Source organism: Seriola aureovittata, chromosome 4 (genome assembly GCF_021018895.1).
Source record: "Seriola aureovittata isolate HTS-2021-v1 ecotype China chromosome 4, ASM2101889v1, whole genome shotgun sequence".
In the NCBI taxonomy this organism is placed as follows: Eukaryota; Metazoa; Chordata; class Actinopteri; order Carangiformes; family Carangidae; genus Seriola; species Seriola aureovittata.
The window spans coordinates 8,812,057-8,831,273 of record NC_079367.1 but is presented as its reverse complement, the minus strand read 5'-3'; the positions used below and the strand labels follow the sequence as shown (position 1 = coordinate 8,831,273).

At 40.6% G+C, this 19,217-nt stretch overlaps 2 protein-coding genes across 2 annotated transcripts; one reads left to right on the top strand and one right to left on the bottom strand.

Annotated features, from left to right (window-relative positions):
• Positions 1 to 415: 415 nt before the first annotated feature.
• srpra (SRP receptor subunit alpha) lies at positions 416 to 7,514 on the top strand. The gene is made up of 15 exons (XM_056375212.1): positions 416 to 522; positions 649 to 786; positions 1,101 to 1,184; positions 1,341 to 1,504; positions 1,849 to 2,009; positions 2,115 to 2,277; positions 2,651 to 2,804; positions 2,885 to 3,003; positions 3,095 to 3,216; positions 3,315 to 3,401; positions 3,932 to 4,104; positions 4,799 to 5,012; positions 5,240 to 5,403; positions 5,947 to 6,045; positions 6,201 to 7,514. Exons 2-15 carry the CDS (start codon positions 664 to 666, stop codon positions 6,327 to 6,329), a joined length of 1,956 nt encoding a protein of 651 aa, XP_056231187.1. The 5' UTR covers positions 416 to 522; positions 649 to 663; the 3' UTR covers positions 6,330 to 7,514.
• Positions 7,515 to 7,629: 115 nt separating this feature from the next.
• Positions 7,630 to 18,078, bottom strand: fam118b (family with sequence similarity 118 member B). The gene is made up of 8 exons (XM_056375214.1): positions 17,336 to 18,078; positions 16,557 to 16,646; positions 16,049 to 16,301; positions 11,105 to 11,332; positions 10,167 to 10,295; positions 9,663 to 9,960; positions 8,694 to 8,759; positions 7,630 to 8,418 (listed from the first exon to the last, which is right to left on the bottom strand). The coding sequence occupies exons 2-8, from the start codon at positions 16,637 to 16,639 to the stop codon at positions 8,405 to 8,407; spliced, it is 1,071 nt and encodes a 356-aa protein (XP_056231189.1). The 5' UTR covers positions 16,640 to 16,646; positions 17,336 to 18,078; the 3' UTR covers positions 7,630 to 8,404.
• Positions 18,079 to 19,217: the final 1,139 nt, after the last annotated feature.

Sequence of the window (19,217 nt, the reverse complement as noted above, 5' to 3'; positions counted from 1 at the left end):
CCCCAAAATAATGTACAAATGGCTTGATACAGTAAACAGTGCATGTAGCTGGTGTGAATGGGGAACAAATTCCCCGGGGGAACATGTCCCCTGAATATATACTTAAGTTGGGGCTAAGCCCCCAACGTTTACAATGTCTGGCTCTGCCCCTGGCTTAATCTATGCATCAATCTTTGTAAATTGATCATGTTTTTGTATGTGAAGTCTATGCCTCAGTGAAATGCAGTGCAATAGAAGAAAGCTTGGAAATGGAAATACTTACGCCAGATTTGTGCCGTAATTGACTAAGAGTATGGCCTACTTATTATTTAATTTTATTCAGTAGACTTGACTAATGCAAATAACATTTTTAAAGAATGAATAAGTTCAAAACGCTCTCATGCGAAACGACATATGGTTTACAATCAAACTGCGCATGCGCGGGGGAGCGGAAGTAAGTGTCACTTCCTGGCTGTGCATCTGACGTGTCTAAAACAGTTTTACACTGGTGGTGGATTTTATCATCTTTTGAAGTATTACCTGGTAAGACTGAATGTTTTTGAAGAATTGGCACTAGAGCTTTAGACGTTTACAGGACAATTCATCCATCACAGGGCTTTCGTTCACTTTTTTATTTCCCCCCACCCCTTGTATGTGTTTTTAATCCAGATACGTGGTGGCAAGATGCTAGATTTCTTCACCATCTTCAGCAAAGGGGGGATAGTGTTGTGGTGTTTTCAGGGAGCCGGGGTCACTGAATCCTTCACGGGGCCTGTCAACGCTTTGATCCGCTCCGTGATCCTTCAGGTGAGACATAACGAGTCAAGCTCCTGTGACAGATGTCTGTGTTTATCTAAATCTCAGTATGCTTCGGACAGCTAACAGCTAATAGGTAGCAAATGTTAGCTAATTGCGTAACCGTTAGTATACCAAACATGCGACTGTTTTTGTGCGAATAGACTAAAGATCATCTTATTATGATTTTGGATTTAGATTTTTAGTAGTTTTGTGTTTTTAACATTGTTAGGTTGACACAGAGAGCTAGCTGTAGCAGCTACGACATGTGTGTTCAGCTCCTGTTGACATATCAACGATCTGTTCGTTGTGTGATATTGTTACAGGAGCGAAGTGGGAACAATTCATTCACTCATGAGGCCCTGAGTCTTAAATACAAGCTCGATAATGAGTTTGAGCTAATTTTTGTGGTAAGTCTCTTTAACTACACAATAAATAACTTAAAATGAAACATGTTTGAGATGTGGACTGCAAATCTGTGACAAAAGATTCATGTTGTTTATTGCTTTAGTTTTTTTTTTTTGTAATAATCACTACTCTTTTCTTTTCTCTCCTTCACATTCCAGGTGGGTTTTCAAAAGATCCTGACGCTGACATATGTGGACAAGTTCATAGATGATGTTCAGCTTCATTTTAGGGATCGTTATAAGAATGAGCTGGAGCAAAAGGGAGCTTTGAAGCTCCTCAACAACAACTTTGAATTTGAGGACATCTTCAAGATGCTTCTTAGGTAAAGACGGAGAGTTTCACTGCAGATGGGTGATTCCATGTATTGAAGAACTTTAGCCATAATATTTTGTGTCAGCACTGAAGGATCGAAAGGTGTATTTTACTTCTGATTGAACCAGTCATTGCTAGTAATACTAGTACTAGTACTTCTTTACTTTAGCAGCTGTTGAAGATAATTAGGATGTTCTTCTCAGTTTTCCAGTGCAAGTGCTGTCATAATTCGTAGGCCATATCAAAAAACAGACCAATTAAGCTGTGAGTTTATTAAAAGAAAAGAAAAAAGCAAAGATGCTTAACTAACTAAAACCTGTCTTGTCCTGTGTTATACAAACTGTTTACCAAAAGAGAGGCGGAGGAGAGCAGCAAAGCTCGGAGCCATGCTCCCATGCGTTCCTTTAAGGAGTCCGAGAAATCCCAAAAAACTGTGAAATCAATGATTGAGACGAAGGGTGGGGACAAAAGCAAGGAGCAGGGTGGCAAGAAGAATAAAAATACCAAAAAGGAGGGTATGTGCAGTTGGTGGTAATTGTTCTAATATTATTTCTAAATGGATAGTACAACATAATTTCTATCTCAATCCTGACTTGATTTGATACGCCAATCCTCTCTAGCTCCTGCAGCTGAGCCTGCCAAAGGTGATCAAGGCAAGCCCACACCGTCTGGACAGAAGATGGTTGAGAATGGTAACCAGGGCTTGACTCCTGAGGAGGTCATAGAGAAGAACAAAGAAAAGTTATTTCGCAAACGCATGGTGACAACTACTGAAAAACCTAGGTAAGAGATAAGATATTTATACATTTTAAAATATATGCCAATGGTAGAGATATATTTTGACTGTCTTAACCACAGCAGCATTGACAGAGTAGATACACATTAAAGAACATTAAAGGCAGGATCAGATATGTTGAAAATGAATGCAAATTACATACATACAAGTATTATTTGTTTGTGGTTTTGCATGCCCTTATTATAGTCAGATCCATTGCTTTAATAGTTTTTCAGTGCCTACCAGAAATACTAGAAATATGCATTTAAACAGTCACCCTTCTTTTTGGAATAACTAGCGGGTTTTATCAATCTCCTAGTGTAAAGCATGTCTGACTGCTCATTTCCAACTGCTTACTTCTGATATGCTGTCATCTCATAGGAAGTCTCCAAAGCCTCAGAAACCGAGGGAGAAACCAATGCGTGTTTGGGACATGGGTGGTAGCAGCACCAAGGACCTGGACTACAGCTACAATGGTGACAACTGTTCGCCTAGCAACGGTGGTGAACAGCACCTGGAGGCACAAAATGACCCAGTACGTACCCATTCCCCTCCACTGCACCCCTAAGAGACATCTGTATTAGTCACTTACCTAATGTCCTGGATGCGTTTCAGGGGATGCAAGTGAGCTCCATGGAGGGAGACCTGCTGCCTGTAGACTATGAGTCGAGTGAGGAAGGGGAGATTGGGGAGGAAGATGAGAGAGTGATTGTCAGTGAGACGAGCAAGACAAGGTAAGAAAGTGTCAAAGTATAATGTTTATGAATATGTCTCAAATGTAAGTTGCACTGTGAACATGTACCTTGCTTTCTGTGTTCTTCTCAGCTCGAAAAAGGGTGGCAGTTTTGGGGGCATGTTTGGGATGCTGAAAGGCCTGGTGGGCTCCAAGAGCCTGACCCGTGAGGACATGGAGTCAGTGCTGGAGAAGATGAGGGACCACCTCATCAGTATGATATCACAGCTTCACTCTTACACACTGTCTTTGTTCTGCAAGATGTGAGAGTGAATTGTCTGCTATTCATTCTTCTTCTTCATTGTCCTATAGCAAAGAATGTAGCAGCCGACATTGCCTCCCAGCTCTGTGACTCTGTAGCTAAAAAACTGGAGGGTAAAGTCATGGGCACATTCACCAGTAAGTAACTTTTCACATTTATTTAATGTACCTACAATAGACTAAAGATCCTCATCCCCTTTGTGAAATTATTTTTCATTTTGTGAAGTGTTTTTTTCTGCCTTCACTTGTCCTTCTATGAGAGCCCTGTCTGCACGATGGGAACAGTAATGCCATTATAGTAATGCATTTCCCGTTGACTGGATGCTTATCACAGTAAATGGATTAAAATATGATCCTCCCCTCAGTTTCATGTGATTCAAAGTGTGGAACTGCAAGTTAAAAACATCACAGATATATTAAAGGTAGCAGGGAGTGTTTCAAGACCATGTGCATACATTACGACATACACTCAGCAACTACTTTATTAGAAGTAACATACTAATACTGGGTAGGGCCTCCCTTTGCTAAAACAACAACCTCAGTTCTTTGTGGCATGGATTCCACAAGATGTTGGAAACTTTCCTTTGAGATTCTGGTCCATGTGGACTTGACTGTATCACATCATCAGATCTTGTCAGCTCTGTGTGTGCGTGTGTGTGTTTTTATAGCTGTGGCCTCAACAGTAAAGCAGGCCCTGCAGGACTCATTGGTGCAGATCCTGCAGCCCAAGCGAAGGGTGGATATTCTGAGAGATGTCATGGAGGCACAGAGCCAGCGAAGGCCATTTGTCATCACATTTTGTGGTGTCAATGGGGTCGGAAAGTCCACCAACCTGGCCAAGGTGAGGTGTTAAAAGGGTAGTGACATGTACCCCAAATTGACCGTTTTTCTCTAAGTTTCCTTCTTGTTCCTGTATGGCCGTGTTTCCACCGCAGGAACTTTCCTCAGGAACCAGGAACCTTTTGAGGAACATGCGCATTTCGTCCGCAAGAACCAGGGTCTAAATTTATTTCTGGGGTAATTGATCAACCCCCAAAAAGGTACCTGGTCAGTCAGTACTTTCCAAAGGTTCAGGAACTTTGGGGGGGGGGGGTCTGCAGTGCTGAACATTTCTGACTGGTCAAGTACTCGCTGCATTTTATTTCACCTGTGATGTTTAAAGGTCTGCAGGTTAAAAAAAAACTGAATAAGGAATTCCAAAAAATAAAGGACCACAACAGCTGTCACATAAAATACGGGATCGTCCCGTATTTAAAAATAAAATGCTATGTCCTGTATTGAATGAAAGCGGGAAGCAATTTGTCCCGTATTTTTGTTCATGCTATGCCCTCAAAGTGCTGTGAATAATTTAATGTCAAGTAATAATTTTGCATAATCTTCCCGGGACTTTAGGCCACGGTGGAAACAAAGAAACAATGTGCCACAGGAAGCTTTTAGTTCCTGAAGAAAATAAATTTTTGGTCGAAACACGGCATACGTTGTTGACCGTAACTTCCGAGTTCATTTGACCTAAATCTCTCTTTGTCTTGGTCCAGATCTCCTTCTGGCTGATAGAGAATGGTTTCACAGTGCTGATCGCAGCCTGTGACACATTTCGTGCCGGGGCAGTGGAGCAGCTCCGCACTCATCAGCGCCGCCTGAACTCTCTGCATCCACCGGAGCAGCATGGAGGACGCCCCGTAGTCCAGCTCTATGAGAAGGGCTACGGGAAGGATGCGGCTGGAATTGCCATGGAGGCCATTGCCTATGGTAAACACTTTCTTTTTAGTTGACTAATTATTAACTGATTGTTGTAATAATGAAGTTAGCTCACCTGGAGAATTTAGAGCTGTGGTTTTCTTGTTGATTGCCACCTCAATTCTGTTGTGATAAAGGGTTCTCTCAGTTTTGAGTATGTTTTAATCCATTTTCATTAATGATTAATATCACCCATGTGGAAAAATCACATCTGTGCCCTCTGCGTTTCATCCCTCCAGCCCGCAACCAGGCCTTTGACGTGGTGCTGGTCGACACTGCTGGGCGTATGCAGGACAACGCCCCCCTAATGACAGCCCTGGCCAAACTTATCGCGGTCAACATGCCCGACCTAGTGCTGTTTGTTGGGGAGGCTTTGGTTGGAAATGAGGCAGTTGATCAGCTGGTAAGGCCACTGACAAATCCAGACTTTTTGTTGAGACACATTATGCACTAACAGTAAATGTAACTGATGACTGACATTAAGGAGTAAGTTGGTTTTACTGGTAACTTGAATGGATATTGACATTTTCAAGGAACTAGAAATCCATATATTCACAGCTGAATTCTAATGAAACATTTGTGTCAAAATTATGTGATCGACTGCTAGAACTTAGTGCTTACTGGAGCAGGGATTTATGGTTTTTAATGAGCTTTAGTTTGGTATACAGACCTGAGGCTCCTGTGCTAATCAACAGACACTAACTAATAAAACAGAGAAAGCTGTAGGATAAAATGGATTGCTATCAATTAAACTCTCCAGCAGGGGTCAGTGTTGCTCCAGTGATCTTCTGTCCTGTTAACCATTTATCATGATTACGCAGATGTGTGTGTGGTTTCTCTTCCTCTACACTTTGTAAATAGTGAGATGGAAAGCTGGTGCTGTACATATTAACTCGGTCCTAATCATGTTTCCACCGAATGACTCATGTCTTTCCATTGTCCTTAGGTGAAGTTCAATCAGGCTCTGGCAGACCACTCAATGTCTGACAAGCCTCGGCTCATTGATGGAATTGTTCTCACTAAGTTTGACACCATCGACGACAAGGTATTTTAATGTTTTCCAATATATTCCTATCTGATTTTAATCCTATGACGTGGCCTCTGTATAATTTCTTGATGCCGTTAATTAGTCGTCCGGAGTTGTTTCACGTATTATGAATTATTAGCAGTCAGAAAGCTGATAACACTCCTCCTTCACAGGTTGGTGCTGCCATCTCCATGACGTACATCACAGGCCAGCCCATTGTGTTTGTGGGCACAGGGCAGACCTACAATGACCTGCGCAGCCTCAATGCCCGCGCTGTGGTCGGCGCCCTGATGAAGGCTTAAGTGGCTGCATGTTCTGCTGTTTATTCATCATCGCAAACAAAGCCAACAATACCTTTGCCACACTGCCGTGAGATGTTCCAGCCCTGCTAGCCTGCATTTCTCATCCTCTTGCCCTGCCCTCTCTACTTTGCATCAAATGAAGAACTCGTGTCATGCACAGGACAAGTGTGCACTTTGGAAGACAGATCATTTTGCAACGAAGCCAGAGGAGCCTCCTTCTACATCATTTCTAAACTTTTGGGCCAAATTGAAAAGTACCTCAGATCAGCCTGAGTTTTGAAACAAATGACTTTTTAGCTGACTAAATGGATCTAGGCTGTAAATGTCATCCGTTTACTGGTTTACACAGTAAAGACTTACAAAACAAATTCCCCACCTGGCATTTTGTCAGTCAGTTTTCCCCTCTTTATGTAAATGAGGTCAGGTCGTGAAGGCTTGCTGGATGTGACATTTCAGCAGCTGCCTGTGCCTGAGGAAAGCTTAGTGACCATAGTGCCTATCTGTCTCCTGTCTTGTTAGTTAACACTTTCACTACATGGGTGATTATCCATCAAGTGTACCATGGCATTTCAGGTCAGAAACCACTCCTTCTAGTCTAGAGGAGGGGTCTGAATCTGTTTACAGTTCATCAAGTATCAAATCAGTAGATGTTGTACTCCCCTGTTAAAAATAGAAACCTAAATTGTGGCGTAGCAAAGACCAGGCTCTGCCAGTGCTGATCCACTGTAAAGTGGGGAAGTACATTAATATCTCCTAAACATATTAACAACTGTGATCACACCAATTTCAGATGGATTGTTCTAAGAATGTCATCTTCCAGAGCTCCTCACCTACCTAACACACTATTAACACATTACTCATTACAAAATGGAGACTATGAGCCCTCAGTTTATAAAAAACTGAAACAATCCGTTTGATGAAAAGTGGAAAGATATTTTGTAAATTTATTTTTTAGCTCTTACGGTTGTCGGCAGATTTCAGACTCCACTTTGTGTGGTCAGTTGAAGTTCTACAGGCCTTTTATTTAAGTTTTCCCTCATGATTTATTAATATAAGTCTTAAATATCTTTAGCCCCCTTTAATTTGTGGTAGTGCAATATGAGAGAATCAGGAGTTATACAAAAGATCTGAGCTAATTTATGAGAATGTAAACAAATTTCTAAATAAAGCTGCTATGTGCTATGACAGCCTGTAAAGTGGAATTTGTTCTGTCATATGATGCAGAGGTACCTGATCTGTAGCTCCTTTACAGTCTGTTCCAGTATGGTCATCGATGGACATGCAAACACAAAAGGACAAATGGGATACCAAAAGCTTTATTTTGAAAATAGTACTTATAAATACTATGTCAGAAAACACATGAAAGTATTAAAAATACAAAAAAGGCTTACAAAGAACTTTTTTTTTTTTATTTTCAGCAAAGGAGTGGCAAAGTGATTGCTACTGGCAGAGCGTCTCTGCTATGAAAACATACTCTCCTGAACTTACAGTTGAGGACAGAATCATAACATTTATGTGTTTGCAAAACCAAGTAACCATCCATGACTGAGAAGTTTCCACCATTCCCATTCCCCTGCCAGTAATGTGCAAATCAAGTTTTTCTGGTGTCAGGGTTGAGCATGACAGATAAAATCCTTATATATCGCCAAGATTTTTTTCAGTTGAGAACATGTGATGTGCGTTATAGCTTCCACCTACAGCTTTTCATAATAGGGCAGGTAGGTGACGGTGATGCAGTTTGTTTAACTGCATTCTTGATAAATGTATGTCCAAATCCGAGCAGCTTATCATTGCATCATCTGCATATTAAAATTGGCATTTAGCATCCCAAATGTTGAGGTTTCGGCAACATTTAAATACAGTACAGTGGGATCCGTGAGGTTGGATATTAGTGTTGACGATTACCTTAAATATCTGCAAAATACTGACAGCTTTTAGGTCTCCCATGGCCCGTAATGTTCCTGGTTTCCTAAATCCACCGAATGAAATCACAATCGAGTACTACTCGAAATACACTGATCTCTTGACGGAGCTGTGGAGGAAAATGACTGATACTGATCCCGACCGTGTGCCTGTCAGGAATGATAGTCTGGGGCAAAAAGAGAAGGAATGGACTTGAGTGAGCAGTTGAATAAAAAGGAGCATCAACTGAAACGTGGCCGCTGACTGCCATGCATGCAATTCTGCAAAGTCAGCTGTATCTTTGTGTAAAGTAATACCAGCAGGTCTTTTGATACTGGATTTTCTATCTACCAGCATGCAGTAAGAAAACAAGAGTCTTGGACAGCGTTTACTGTGTTATTCTGGAAATGTCTCTTGCAAGTGGCCACTGTCTGAAGTCAAAGAGAAGCATTCAGTCCTAACCTTGAAGGAGGCTTTTCTGTGTGTTAAATCCATTCTGCTGCTCTTCACCATTTTGTGAAGGAGACCCTATAGATAGAGGAAAAAACATATATATAAAATGCAGGCAACTCACATCCTGAACTCCTTTAAGAAGGGTGAGTGGGCATGTTAAGTAGATGTGCTGAATTAAATGCAAGAAAATCCCACATTTTCTTTTTTAAGAGATGTTTAGAGACAAGCTATGTTGGGACCCCAAACAATTTAAATCATATCTGCAATACAGAAGGTTAATAGAGCAGCAGAACCTGCTGTTGTGACAGCAGGGGCAACCAAGCATTGAATATCCCACTGTCAAACTTTTTAATGGGGTTCTCCAATGATAGGTACAAGTGATAGTGTTAAGTATTGCATTTCCATTAAGTTGGGGAATTGGTCCAAATCAAAGCAGCAGAAGAAGAAATATCCTGACATTTAATTCTTGGTATGTCATGTTCCAAAATCACTGGATCCTATTTTTACCCATAATGCAACTCTGTGTCTTTCATTGCCCCCCATATGGCATCATCAGGGTTATTTCTTCAAACTTTGGAAAGCTTATTCACTGCCACAGATGACATGATACAGCTTGTTTCACTGGCTGTATAGTTCTCATCATTGTGAGTAAATTTCAGTTCATGTGTATAATAAGTGGAATGTGAAATTTTAAGACTCCAAAACCATCCCCGTCTCATAGAAAATACCATCATATGATACTGTTTTCCCAATTTTGTTGTGGTAGCAAAGTAATCACTGGCTGCATTACATTCAAAGGCAATGTGTTTTTAATGAAGCACTACGTTTACTCATTGCAGCTGAGTTGCAAGGACATGGATGGCATATTTACTGTTAGTGGTATATAAATGTAATTTCTTGGAGACAGGGTTGCCAGAACACATCATCTACTACAAATAGGCACACAAGTGAATTGTGATCAGCTGTCATCCTCCTTACCCCAGCCGTTGGTAGACACATCACGGTTGCAGATCTCATTGGCCAGCCTCTCGAAGTACTCGGGCAGGTCGGCATACTCGTCTCCATAGGAGATGACTTTGATGCCCTTGTCCAGCATGTTGTCACGCAGCTTCTTGAACTCACCCACGTCCTCGCGCCGCACAAGCATGAAGTGCTCCAGGTCCGACTTGTGTTTGACTGCCTCCAAGAACAGAGCCTGGAAGGTTGTGTCGTCCACTGTGCGCCCACAGCCAAGAAATACGAATGATTTGGTCTCATACAGCTTCTGGATCTCGCGCTGTTGAAACCAGCAGCAATATATGTTATTACTCTTTACTTAAACTAGTGCAGGGACAGACGCAATTTGGTACAGACAACCTTGTGCAATTTGCAATTCAATATACTACCCTAACGTGATATTATTAACACATTTAAATTTGAGTTAGCCATTAAATTCCTAGGTCAGAAACATAACAACCAACAGAAAACAATTTCAGAGCTCACCATGACCTCAGTGTTCCTCAGTACATTCTGGTAGCCAGCAGGGTGCAGTACAATACCACTGGGGTTGGTGTAAACACCGTGGATATGCAGAACACTTAACCTCCGTTTTTCCTGAGCCCACTCCAACACCTAGACACGCACACACACTTAACAGTCCATTGCACTCAATCCTGTTCTAGCTGGGCAGGGTGTAAAATCACTGAGCAGCAGTTAGAGGATATTAGCCCTGATGGAGACAAGGCATAAATACCAGGACTGAGAGGCACGGCGATGGGTCTGTCGGAAAACTCTGATCAATTCTTGCAAATTTGTGTTCTATTTAACAAATAATCAAATTAACTTTGAATTAACTGGGATGAAAATGACGCGACTGGATGACTTGGGATTTAGTATAGAAACTGGTCAGAAGGGAAACAAACCTATGTTTACTTGGAAAACACAAGCTTCCTTTTCACCCCAGTCTTAAACCAAAAGCAAATATTGTTCAATCTATAAAACTCAACAGTGTCTGAGTAATGACTAGAACTTTAACCTTCCTCCACCTGTCAGAGACAAAAGGCTCTTTCAGGTCAAAGCATTATCTGTATTATCAGCAAGGAACTTCGCAAGAGAATTTCATACATGTAAATCTGACTGTGCAGGGAGTCAGTTCAACCAAATTCTCACAGGACAAGATACTATTCAGGTGGATTCATCTGTGATTTACCCCATTCAAAGAGTTCCTTAATGTTTAAGCATGTTAAATGTGTTACAATGCAACTTGAGTTCAAAATTTCTAGGGATTTTAAAAGTCCTACAATTTCAGCTTGGCAAAACAAAACCTGCTCGTTTTAGTGCATGCTTTACTGGCCTTTGCACTCATTTGAAAAAAGCTGACTTGGTTGTATTGTGGCAGGAAAGATCAATCAATGCCGTAACACAATCTGAGCTCTGTTTACCTTTTTCTCATCTGTCAGGTCCAAAGACTCCAGCTTGGTGCCCTGGTGAGCTGCATATATCTCCAACAAGTTGTCAAAGTTAGTGGTGAGGACTAGTGCACCGCTCTCCATTAACTGCAACACTGAGCGCAGTAGATGTTTCCCTGCATGCTCCATCTTGCACTCCAAGTCATCAAACACCTCGTATAGACAGTCCTTGAAGAATGTAGATCGCACGTTTCCTGTTCTCTGAAACAAAAAAAAAAACAAGCGATACTAGGAATAATGTTTTCTGTTGATGAACTCCACAATTCTTGTTTTATGGTAAGTACACATAGAAAAAGTTGTGTAATTTGCACACTTTTCACACAATTGCTTTGCAGGTCTGAAATGTCAAATTCACAGAAAGTCATGGTGGTATTACTGCAGGAAATACCTAACAATTTGTAAGACTTCATTCAGTGCATGATGCATTCAAGATAGACGGCCATATCCACTGTGTCTACGTACTTATACTTGATAATTCATTTTCAGCTAAGCATCTTTAAACAGCACTGAATTAGCATAACAGTGGAAAGGGAAATGCAGTGAACAACCAGCAGCGATGTGATCTATATATTTGTCAAGTGGAAGTAAAACTTATATAACAAAAAATTTAAACAATGACCACAAGAGCACTGATTCTGTGAAAGTGTCACATCTACAATCTGGAGTACACATGGTTGTGAAGACCTTTACTGTTACTGCAATGTAAAACAGCTTTACAACCAAGACCGCTGACTTTTCACAACAGAAAAAATATGTCCATTATCCATCCATCAGCTAGGGGATGGACTGGGCAAGAGGCGGGCTACATCCTGGAAGTTGTCAGTCTATGCTAGGGCTGAGTCGCCTGAGTCTAACCTGCATGTCTTTGGACTGTGAGAGGAAGCTGAGTAGCTGGAGAAAACCCGCCCATGCACGAGGAGAACATGCAAACTCCCCACAGAAGGGCCCCAGCTGGCCAGCAGGCAGGTTTGAACCCAGAGCCTTCTTGCTACTAGCACTGAGGACAAAGTGCTAACTACTGCACCACACTGTGTCATCCATTCTGCTTTGGTTTGTGAGGTTTTAACACAAGAGTGACCAAACACTCTCCCAATTTTAAATATCGATAAAAAACTGCAATGCTTTCAACCCGACATTCTATGTGCAGACTGAAGACTGAATGACTAAATAAATGGGGGGTAAATAATATGTTCCTCATTTCATCACATCTTTGCTGTGCTGTGAGTATATTTTTTTATGTGAATCATCCCTGACTCCTGTTAGTATTTGACAGCCCCAAATTCATTAGTTTAATTTGTTTGTACATAAGCATAATTAGCATAATTACTGTAATACCTTTTGGGGAAGTAGTTGGCCATTGTCAAATTATTGCAACTGTGATGTCCAGTACACTTTCGCTAACCCACAACAAGCAGCTTTTTAATGGGATTGAACCCTCTTGAGTAGAGTTTTACTTATCATACCATGTGACCTGACCAACTGTCTTAAAATAAATGTGTGCATGTAAGCTCCACTTGTTCAACAGCGTGAATGATGTATGTTTTTTTTTTTTTTTTTATAAATCAACTTAGAAGCAAGGTAGAACCGTCGCATAACTGCCACCACCAACACTGAAATGATGACATTTCATTTTAGAAACAGATGGGAAGTAGGTACAATTATTGTTACTTATTTTGTTTGTTTTAGTTTGCACCCAAAACTTGATAACTAACTATTCATATACAGCAGTCACATTCACCAGGCCTTGAACATGATTCAGCATGCTTTAAAGCTTTGCCTTAATATGGTTTCAAGAAGTTTCTCTTAGCACAGGCCTTTACAAGAATTCCCACCGGCAACTTAAATGCCTTAATTTACTCTCAAGTGAGACTTCAGGGGTGTGTCAAGTGTGTGCTAGTTTTCAAAATACCTGCTCAAGGACAAATTTGTTCTATATATATAAAAAAAAAAAAAAAAACACTCCATCAATCACCCTCTTTGATCCTGTCCACAGCTCTTCAAGTAGCAGCTCTCATACCACCTGAGTCTGCAAAGAGATTACGGGCTGTGACAACTGCACAAGCTACAGCTCACTCTTACCTGGCAGAGCCTGTTGTAAAAGAACAAAAAAAAAACAAACAAAAAAAAAAAAACAGGAAGAGTCGGGCAGCTAAGAATAGCAAAGGGTAGTGCAGTAGATGCAGTGACCAAGGTGATTCTAGCACAGGGAAATACTCGGCTGGCTTCCAGAGATTACAGCTCTAATGGGCTAAACAGTAGGAGTCCTTTCCACAGGAAGAAGCTCATTATCCCCATAGTGTCTACAGCACCCATCCTGATCACTGTGTCCCTGGACCGTCTCAGGACTTATGTAATAACCAAATGAAGTGCCAGTAAACAACTCTGTTTTCTAAATATTCATTCTAAATTAATAGTTTTTTTTCAAAAATATAATTTTATTCTTAGTTTTATGCTAGCTCTGGATTGCTCTACTCTGAACATGTGCTCAATTAGTACAATTAAGATATGGGTGTAGCAATGTTAATAAGACATTGACTCTTCACAAGCCTGTTGCTCCTGGAAAATGTCCATAATTCGACGACACAAAACCTGAACTTTTGATCTGTATCCACACACTGTTATGGTTCATTTCACACTGACAATTGACTTAGGAAACATAGCAGCAATAATTTCATTTTGTAAGAAGATTCAAAGCAGGGCTTTAGATGATAGATATTAATAATCAGTTTCCAAATTGAAAATCTAAGATCACAACCAAAATGAATATCAGCAGATGATCAAATGCTTTCTCCACTGACCCAGTTTACATTTCTTGCTTGAATAAATAAACCAGTCAGCAAAGTTGTAATTAGCCTCGTTTTTGCCAAGGTCAAAGGTATGAGAGGATTTGCGACAAAAACCTTCTCTCTGAGTTTTTATTTAAGATTACCCTCATTTTCTGACAGCGTGTGCCTGCAGACTACCATAATCCAACTGATACACAATTTCATGATAAGTGGGTTAAACTCTCACAGTGGAATTAACTGGAACTCAGTGCAGCTTTCTTACCCCTTCAAGCACCTCAGTTTTCTTAGTATTTTGATATTACTAGACACCTCCCAATGATTAACATCAGAATGAAATTCCCAGTTTAGTGTAGCAATGAATACACAGTTTCTGTGTGGTTTTTGATGGGCTTCTAACGTATGATTCAAGGGGCAGTCTATACATAAGTGAATTCCATGTTGAATTTAGCTTTAAGCCGTAGGGCAAACACTAGGATCGACACAAGGAGAAATTCCTTTCGTTTCAGCCAGAGGACAGTAAAGCAACTACATGAACTCAGGTCTAGTGCTAACACGTGCTAAACTGCAACAGAGGAAATATTTTTGCAATGGATTATGTGAAAAAAATCACTACACGCTAAACCTCTACTGTAACTTACAGTATGCTTGCTGTTTGGGTGCTGCTTTAACTGTCTAAATGGAAAATCTGGGGTGGGGGGCTGCTGGTTCACATCATTCCATGCTTGTTTTTTTTCCTCAGCATGCTAGAGCCTGCTGTGTGGTGTAGCCAACAGCAGTGGGCTGGTGTCTGCACAACTGTGGATTGAAATAAACACGTTGGATAAAGCCATAAAAGCGCTGTTTGCTCCCTTTCTGACAACTGGCTGGAGGGCTGAAACAAAGCGTGTTTTATCAATGTCAAAGGTGCGATGAGACATGACTAACACAGGAGGCAAACGGTATAAAGGCTCCCATCTGCCAGCCCTGCTCCAAAACAGACCTGTCCGACAGAAAGTGCAAGAATTAACTCATTATGTGAACTGGTGTTTTCTTTTACTCACCATCACCAGTGAAAATTTCCTGATTCTGACTTTTCATCCTCTTGTTTACTCTATTTCCTCAAAGCATTCTTTTTATTCTCTTTCTCTCTCTCACACAAGTTAGATTAATTTTTGTTCTCTGTCCTCTCTGCTGTCACATGGTATAATGCAGTCTTAAAATTACAAATGCTTGCTATGATAGAATGGATCTCCTTCTTGATACAAATATGGATACATTTTTAGAGGAAGACTGCATAGAGGCTTAAATTGAAACTGCTATTTAATGCGATCAATCATGAAGCTTTACTTAATTATAACAAATATGTGGGATGTCCTCACTATGGGTGATAGGTTGGGTTCTGTCTCTCATATTAAAGCAAACGTCTCGCATACAATTTCAAGTTTGCTGTATTATCATTTCTGCATCGGAAACCCACAATTATGATTGAGTTTTTACCACCTAACAAGAGAAACAAAGTGAATACCGGACTGAATAATAGTAACATTTAAAAGTTGACAATGCATCACGAAACACATTTTTGGGAACTTCTTACCAATGTATCTGGGTTTGGCTGATGAAACCAAAACATCAGCAGCCAGACTACCTTAACTACCCTACAATTGTAGCTATGTGCTACTTTTTTGGCACATAGAAAACCAGTGCAATCCAGGTTTGTATGCTGGAAATGTGCTGTGAACCTTGATCAAGGAAGGCAAGGGAGGGTTAAAAAAGAAAACACTAATGTGGTTCAGCTACCCTGCCTCTGTATAAACTGGTGGTTTTAAAAACACCAAAAAATGCAAAACACAAAACACAGCCTACTCATTGCATGTGTAAATGAGTCAAGATCATCTGACTACAGTGTTTGTGTGTATTGACAAAAATTTCTCAGAACGAATCCCACAAACAAGCTTTGTGTCATTAGGTATAGGTTTTTTTTTTTAAATGAGATAAGGCTAAGATGTCTTATCTCAATTAATGGAGGCTGAGACAAAATGTCCCTCGCTGAGGAAAGGACAGTGAGCTGGCAGTCTGTCTGCCATGTGTTTGTGCATGTGCAACAGGGTGGTGTAGAAAGGAAAGGCAAGGAAAAAGGCTCAGGCAGTCTTACCGGGGAAAGTTTCTGAATGAGGTCATGGGCCACATGCACCAAATTCTTATCTTCCTGCATGTGCTTCTGGAAACGCCGGCTCTCCTCCTCCTCTAGTAGGTCAAAGTCATTTGCTGCATCAAGTAAGGCTTGGATGAGGCCTTTCCAGGAGCGGAGTGCAGGGACCTGAGGGGCCACTGCAGAGCTCACCCCTGTGCCAATCACCAGGACCAGCTCGGGGGCTCGCTTGGTCTTCAGGCTGGGCAGCAGTTTCCTTTGGGGCAGGCAGAGATTGAGTGATGATGGTTCCAAGGAAGGTGCTTCCCAAATCCTTCCGACAGCATGAACGTTAAACAGACCATTTTCAAGCATACCAGCATGCAGTGCAAGACTAAAACCTACCTTTATTTAGAACTGGCAAAAAAGTAGGGACTCAAGATAAAGATTGTAATCAGCCCTGCTGACAAAAACCAATGAATGAGTTATGGGCATAATGTGCAGCTGGCTCCAGAGCAGCATATCAGCTTACCTGGGCTTTTTTGCATTTGAGTCTGCATCCTGAGAATCAGCTGCAGGTCGCTTCTCAGTTTTCACCGCTACAACGGAGGCCATTCAGCTCCTGAAACAGACAGAGGATCAACCACATGCTACCTCTGAAAGGTTTGGTTAAGTTCAGAGATGACTGTTTTAGCAAATAAAAGCCAACCCAAAACAGCTATCCTTCATACTAAAGCTGTTACATACAACTGTTGGCTGGCTGTTATTTCATCACCCTTAACATCCTGATCACACTGGAATCATGTCAAATAGTGAATTACAATAGATATACCTGCCAGATCAAAACATAGTCCTCTGTCAATTGAAATCTTGTATTAACCTGTCTTGCTTAACTCTATCCTTGTCATTTTACAAACAGGAAATCATTTACTAATTCCTTCCTGGCAACACACCTTATCTGATGACATACCAGGTATTCTTTGTTAAAAAACACCCAACCTACAGCAAGGCTATTGTTCAGGGAAACTTGTAACAGACCAGGTGACGTTACCCAGTTTTTCTAAAACAGCTGCTGCTTCCCTAATGGTTTTTCTTAACTTTAACTCTATGATAAGTCAATGTCCTAACGGTTCAACAGCAAGCCATGTGGTGGAAATCAGTGTTTGTATTTAACCCCAGTGCAGTTATACATTTAACATTAATTTCTGACGAGACAATAACCGTAATATTTCATTCAATAGACAAAACGTTACATCGATGCTAATGTTGACGTACAAGGCAAAGTTAACTAGCATTACCACATTACCTTACCTTGATGTAGGTACGTTAATGTCCAGTGTTTATTTCTGTTCAAGTAGAAATCCTTTTGATTCGAAGTCAGCAAAATTCTATTTTGTATTAACGTGGGCTACGTTAAACGGCTTGGAAATCGACTCGACTTTGGAGTTTGAAGCTTTTTCGATAGTGTTAACTAATGCTAATCTGATGTTAAGTTACCGTCAGCGTCGGTGCTGTACTGTATAACGGAAAAACTAAAACCAACAAACGTTTACCAACGCCCCAAGTTAAGCTAACGTTAGTTTGTTTCTTGCTTTAAGCTAAGTTAGCTGTGTCCCGATGTTGTTAAAAGTCCGAAACCGTCTCTATTTTACTCGTCATTCTGGGGGTAACGTTAGAGTGATAAAAGCGGTATATACCCGCTGTTAACCAGTCTGTTTAGCTAAAAAACGCAGTTACTTCGTTTATCCCGTTTACCACTGTACACCAGCAACGTTCTCGACTTTCCCTGCTCTTATTCTAAACATTGCCCGTTTGTGTTTAAGTTTAACGGAGTGGTTGAAGTCACCGCCTGTAAGTGATGTGCGCTTGATCATATGATGCCTTCAAGTGCCCTAAGAATAAATCAGTTTCGTCTTAATTTTCCTGCATGGGGTTTGCCTGACAGCATCTCAAAATCAGACACATCAAAACAGACTCGTCCAGAAAAAAATATCAGCACGAAACAGAAACAGCTCACATCTACGACAGAAAACGAATGATGTTTTGTAAATAAGGTAGGTATGTCATTCTAATATACCATATCAATTCAAGTCTAAATCTGCTCACAGTTTTATTTAACGGAGTTCAGAAGTATGAGTAATACCATCTTGAATAGTTAAATTACACATACAATAGTGTTTCCTCATCCATTGCATCACAAAGTATATCAATTTTTTTTTTTTTTTAAAACAAAACAACAAAGCACTTGTTTACAATTCCAAAGCTAAGAATTAGAGATTTACAAAGAGCACTTGAATGCAGCAAAACCCAGAGGCTTTCTGACTGTGACGTGAACCAAGGTCAAGAGGCTAGCCAGCAGACAGCAATCTTAAGTAAAGTGCACTGTTTGTATAAATCGTTGTTTACACCACAAGCTGTTGCATGTATGAAATTATTGCGCAGGTTGCAGCCCTTTGCAGCTTCATCCAAAAATCTGTGCAATCAAATACGTAAAATCATTCAGAAAACATCAACTCAACCAATCTGTCTTCCTGTTCAAGGCCTCATCTTTAGACAATGTGATTATCGGATTTAATAAAAAGTTAAATTATACTATCAGAAACTTCAAGGCTTAGATCCATATTTATACTTTTGTAATTAAAAGCCATAGTTTCCATATTTCGAAGTAAACCCATAAACACTATTTTTCTTATTTTGAATCGCACCAAACCGTGTTGTAGTGAAGCTGGCATTTAATGATACTCCCAACAGCAGATGTTTTCCCAGATGGACTGTTGATTTCCCCCCATAACGTATGCTAAACAGGAACACGTCAGCATATACAATTTCAGTAAAATTACTACTAGCCTAGCCTGCCATCTCCTGTTTAAAATGAAAACTGCACTTAGAAGTATTAAGGGCAAAGGTCACAGCACCTCATGACAAAGACATTTGTAATTTAAATCCTTCAGTGTTTTGTCTGCTGCTCTTGTGTCAAGTATTTTATTGATAACAGATGTGAGGATGCTATATACTGTTTGTATGTGACTTCACAAAGTTGAAGCATTTTGAACCACTCAGGTGGTGGTATAGTTGGCAGTCCATCCAACAACTGAGACCAAATATTTACCCGGGGATTGTTGGCCCACTTGCACCATGGGTGCAGGCGCAGTTGGCATGAGTACGCTTTATAGGCTTTGCTGTGTTTCCAAAA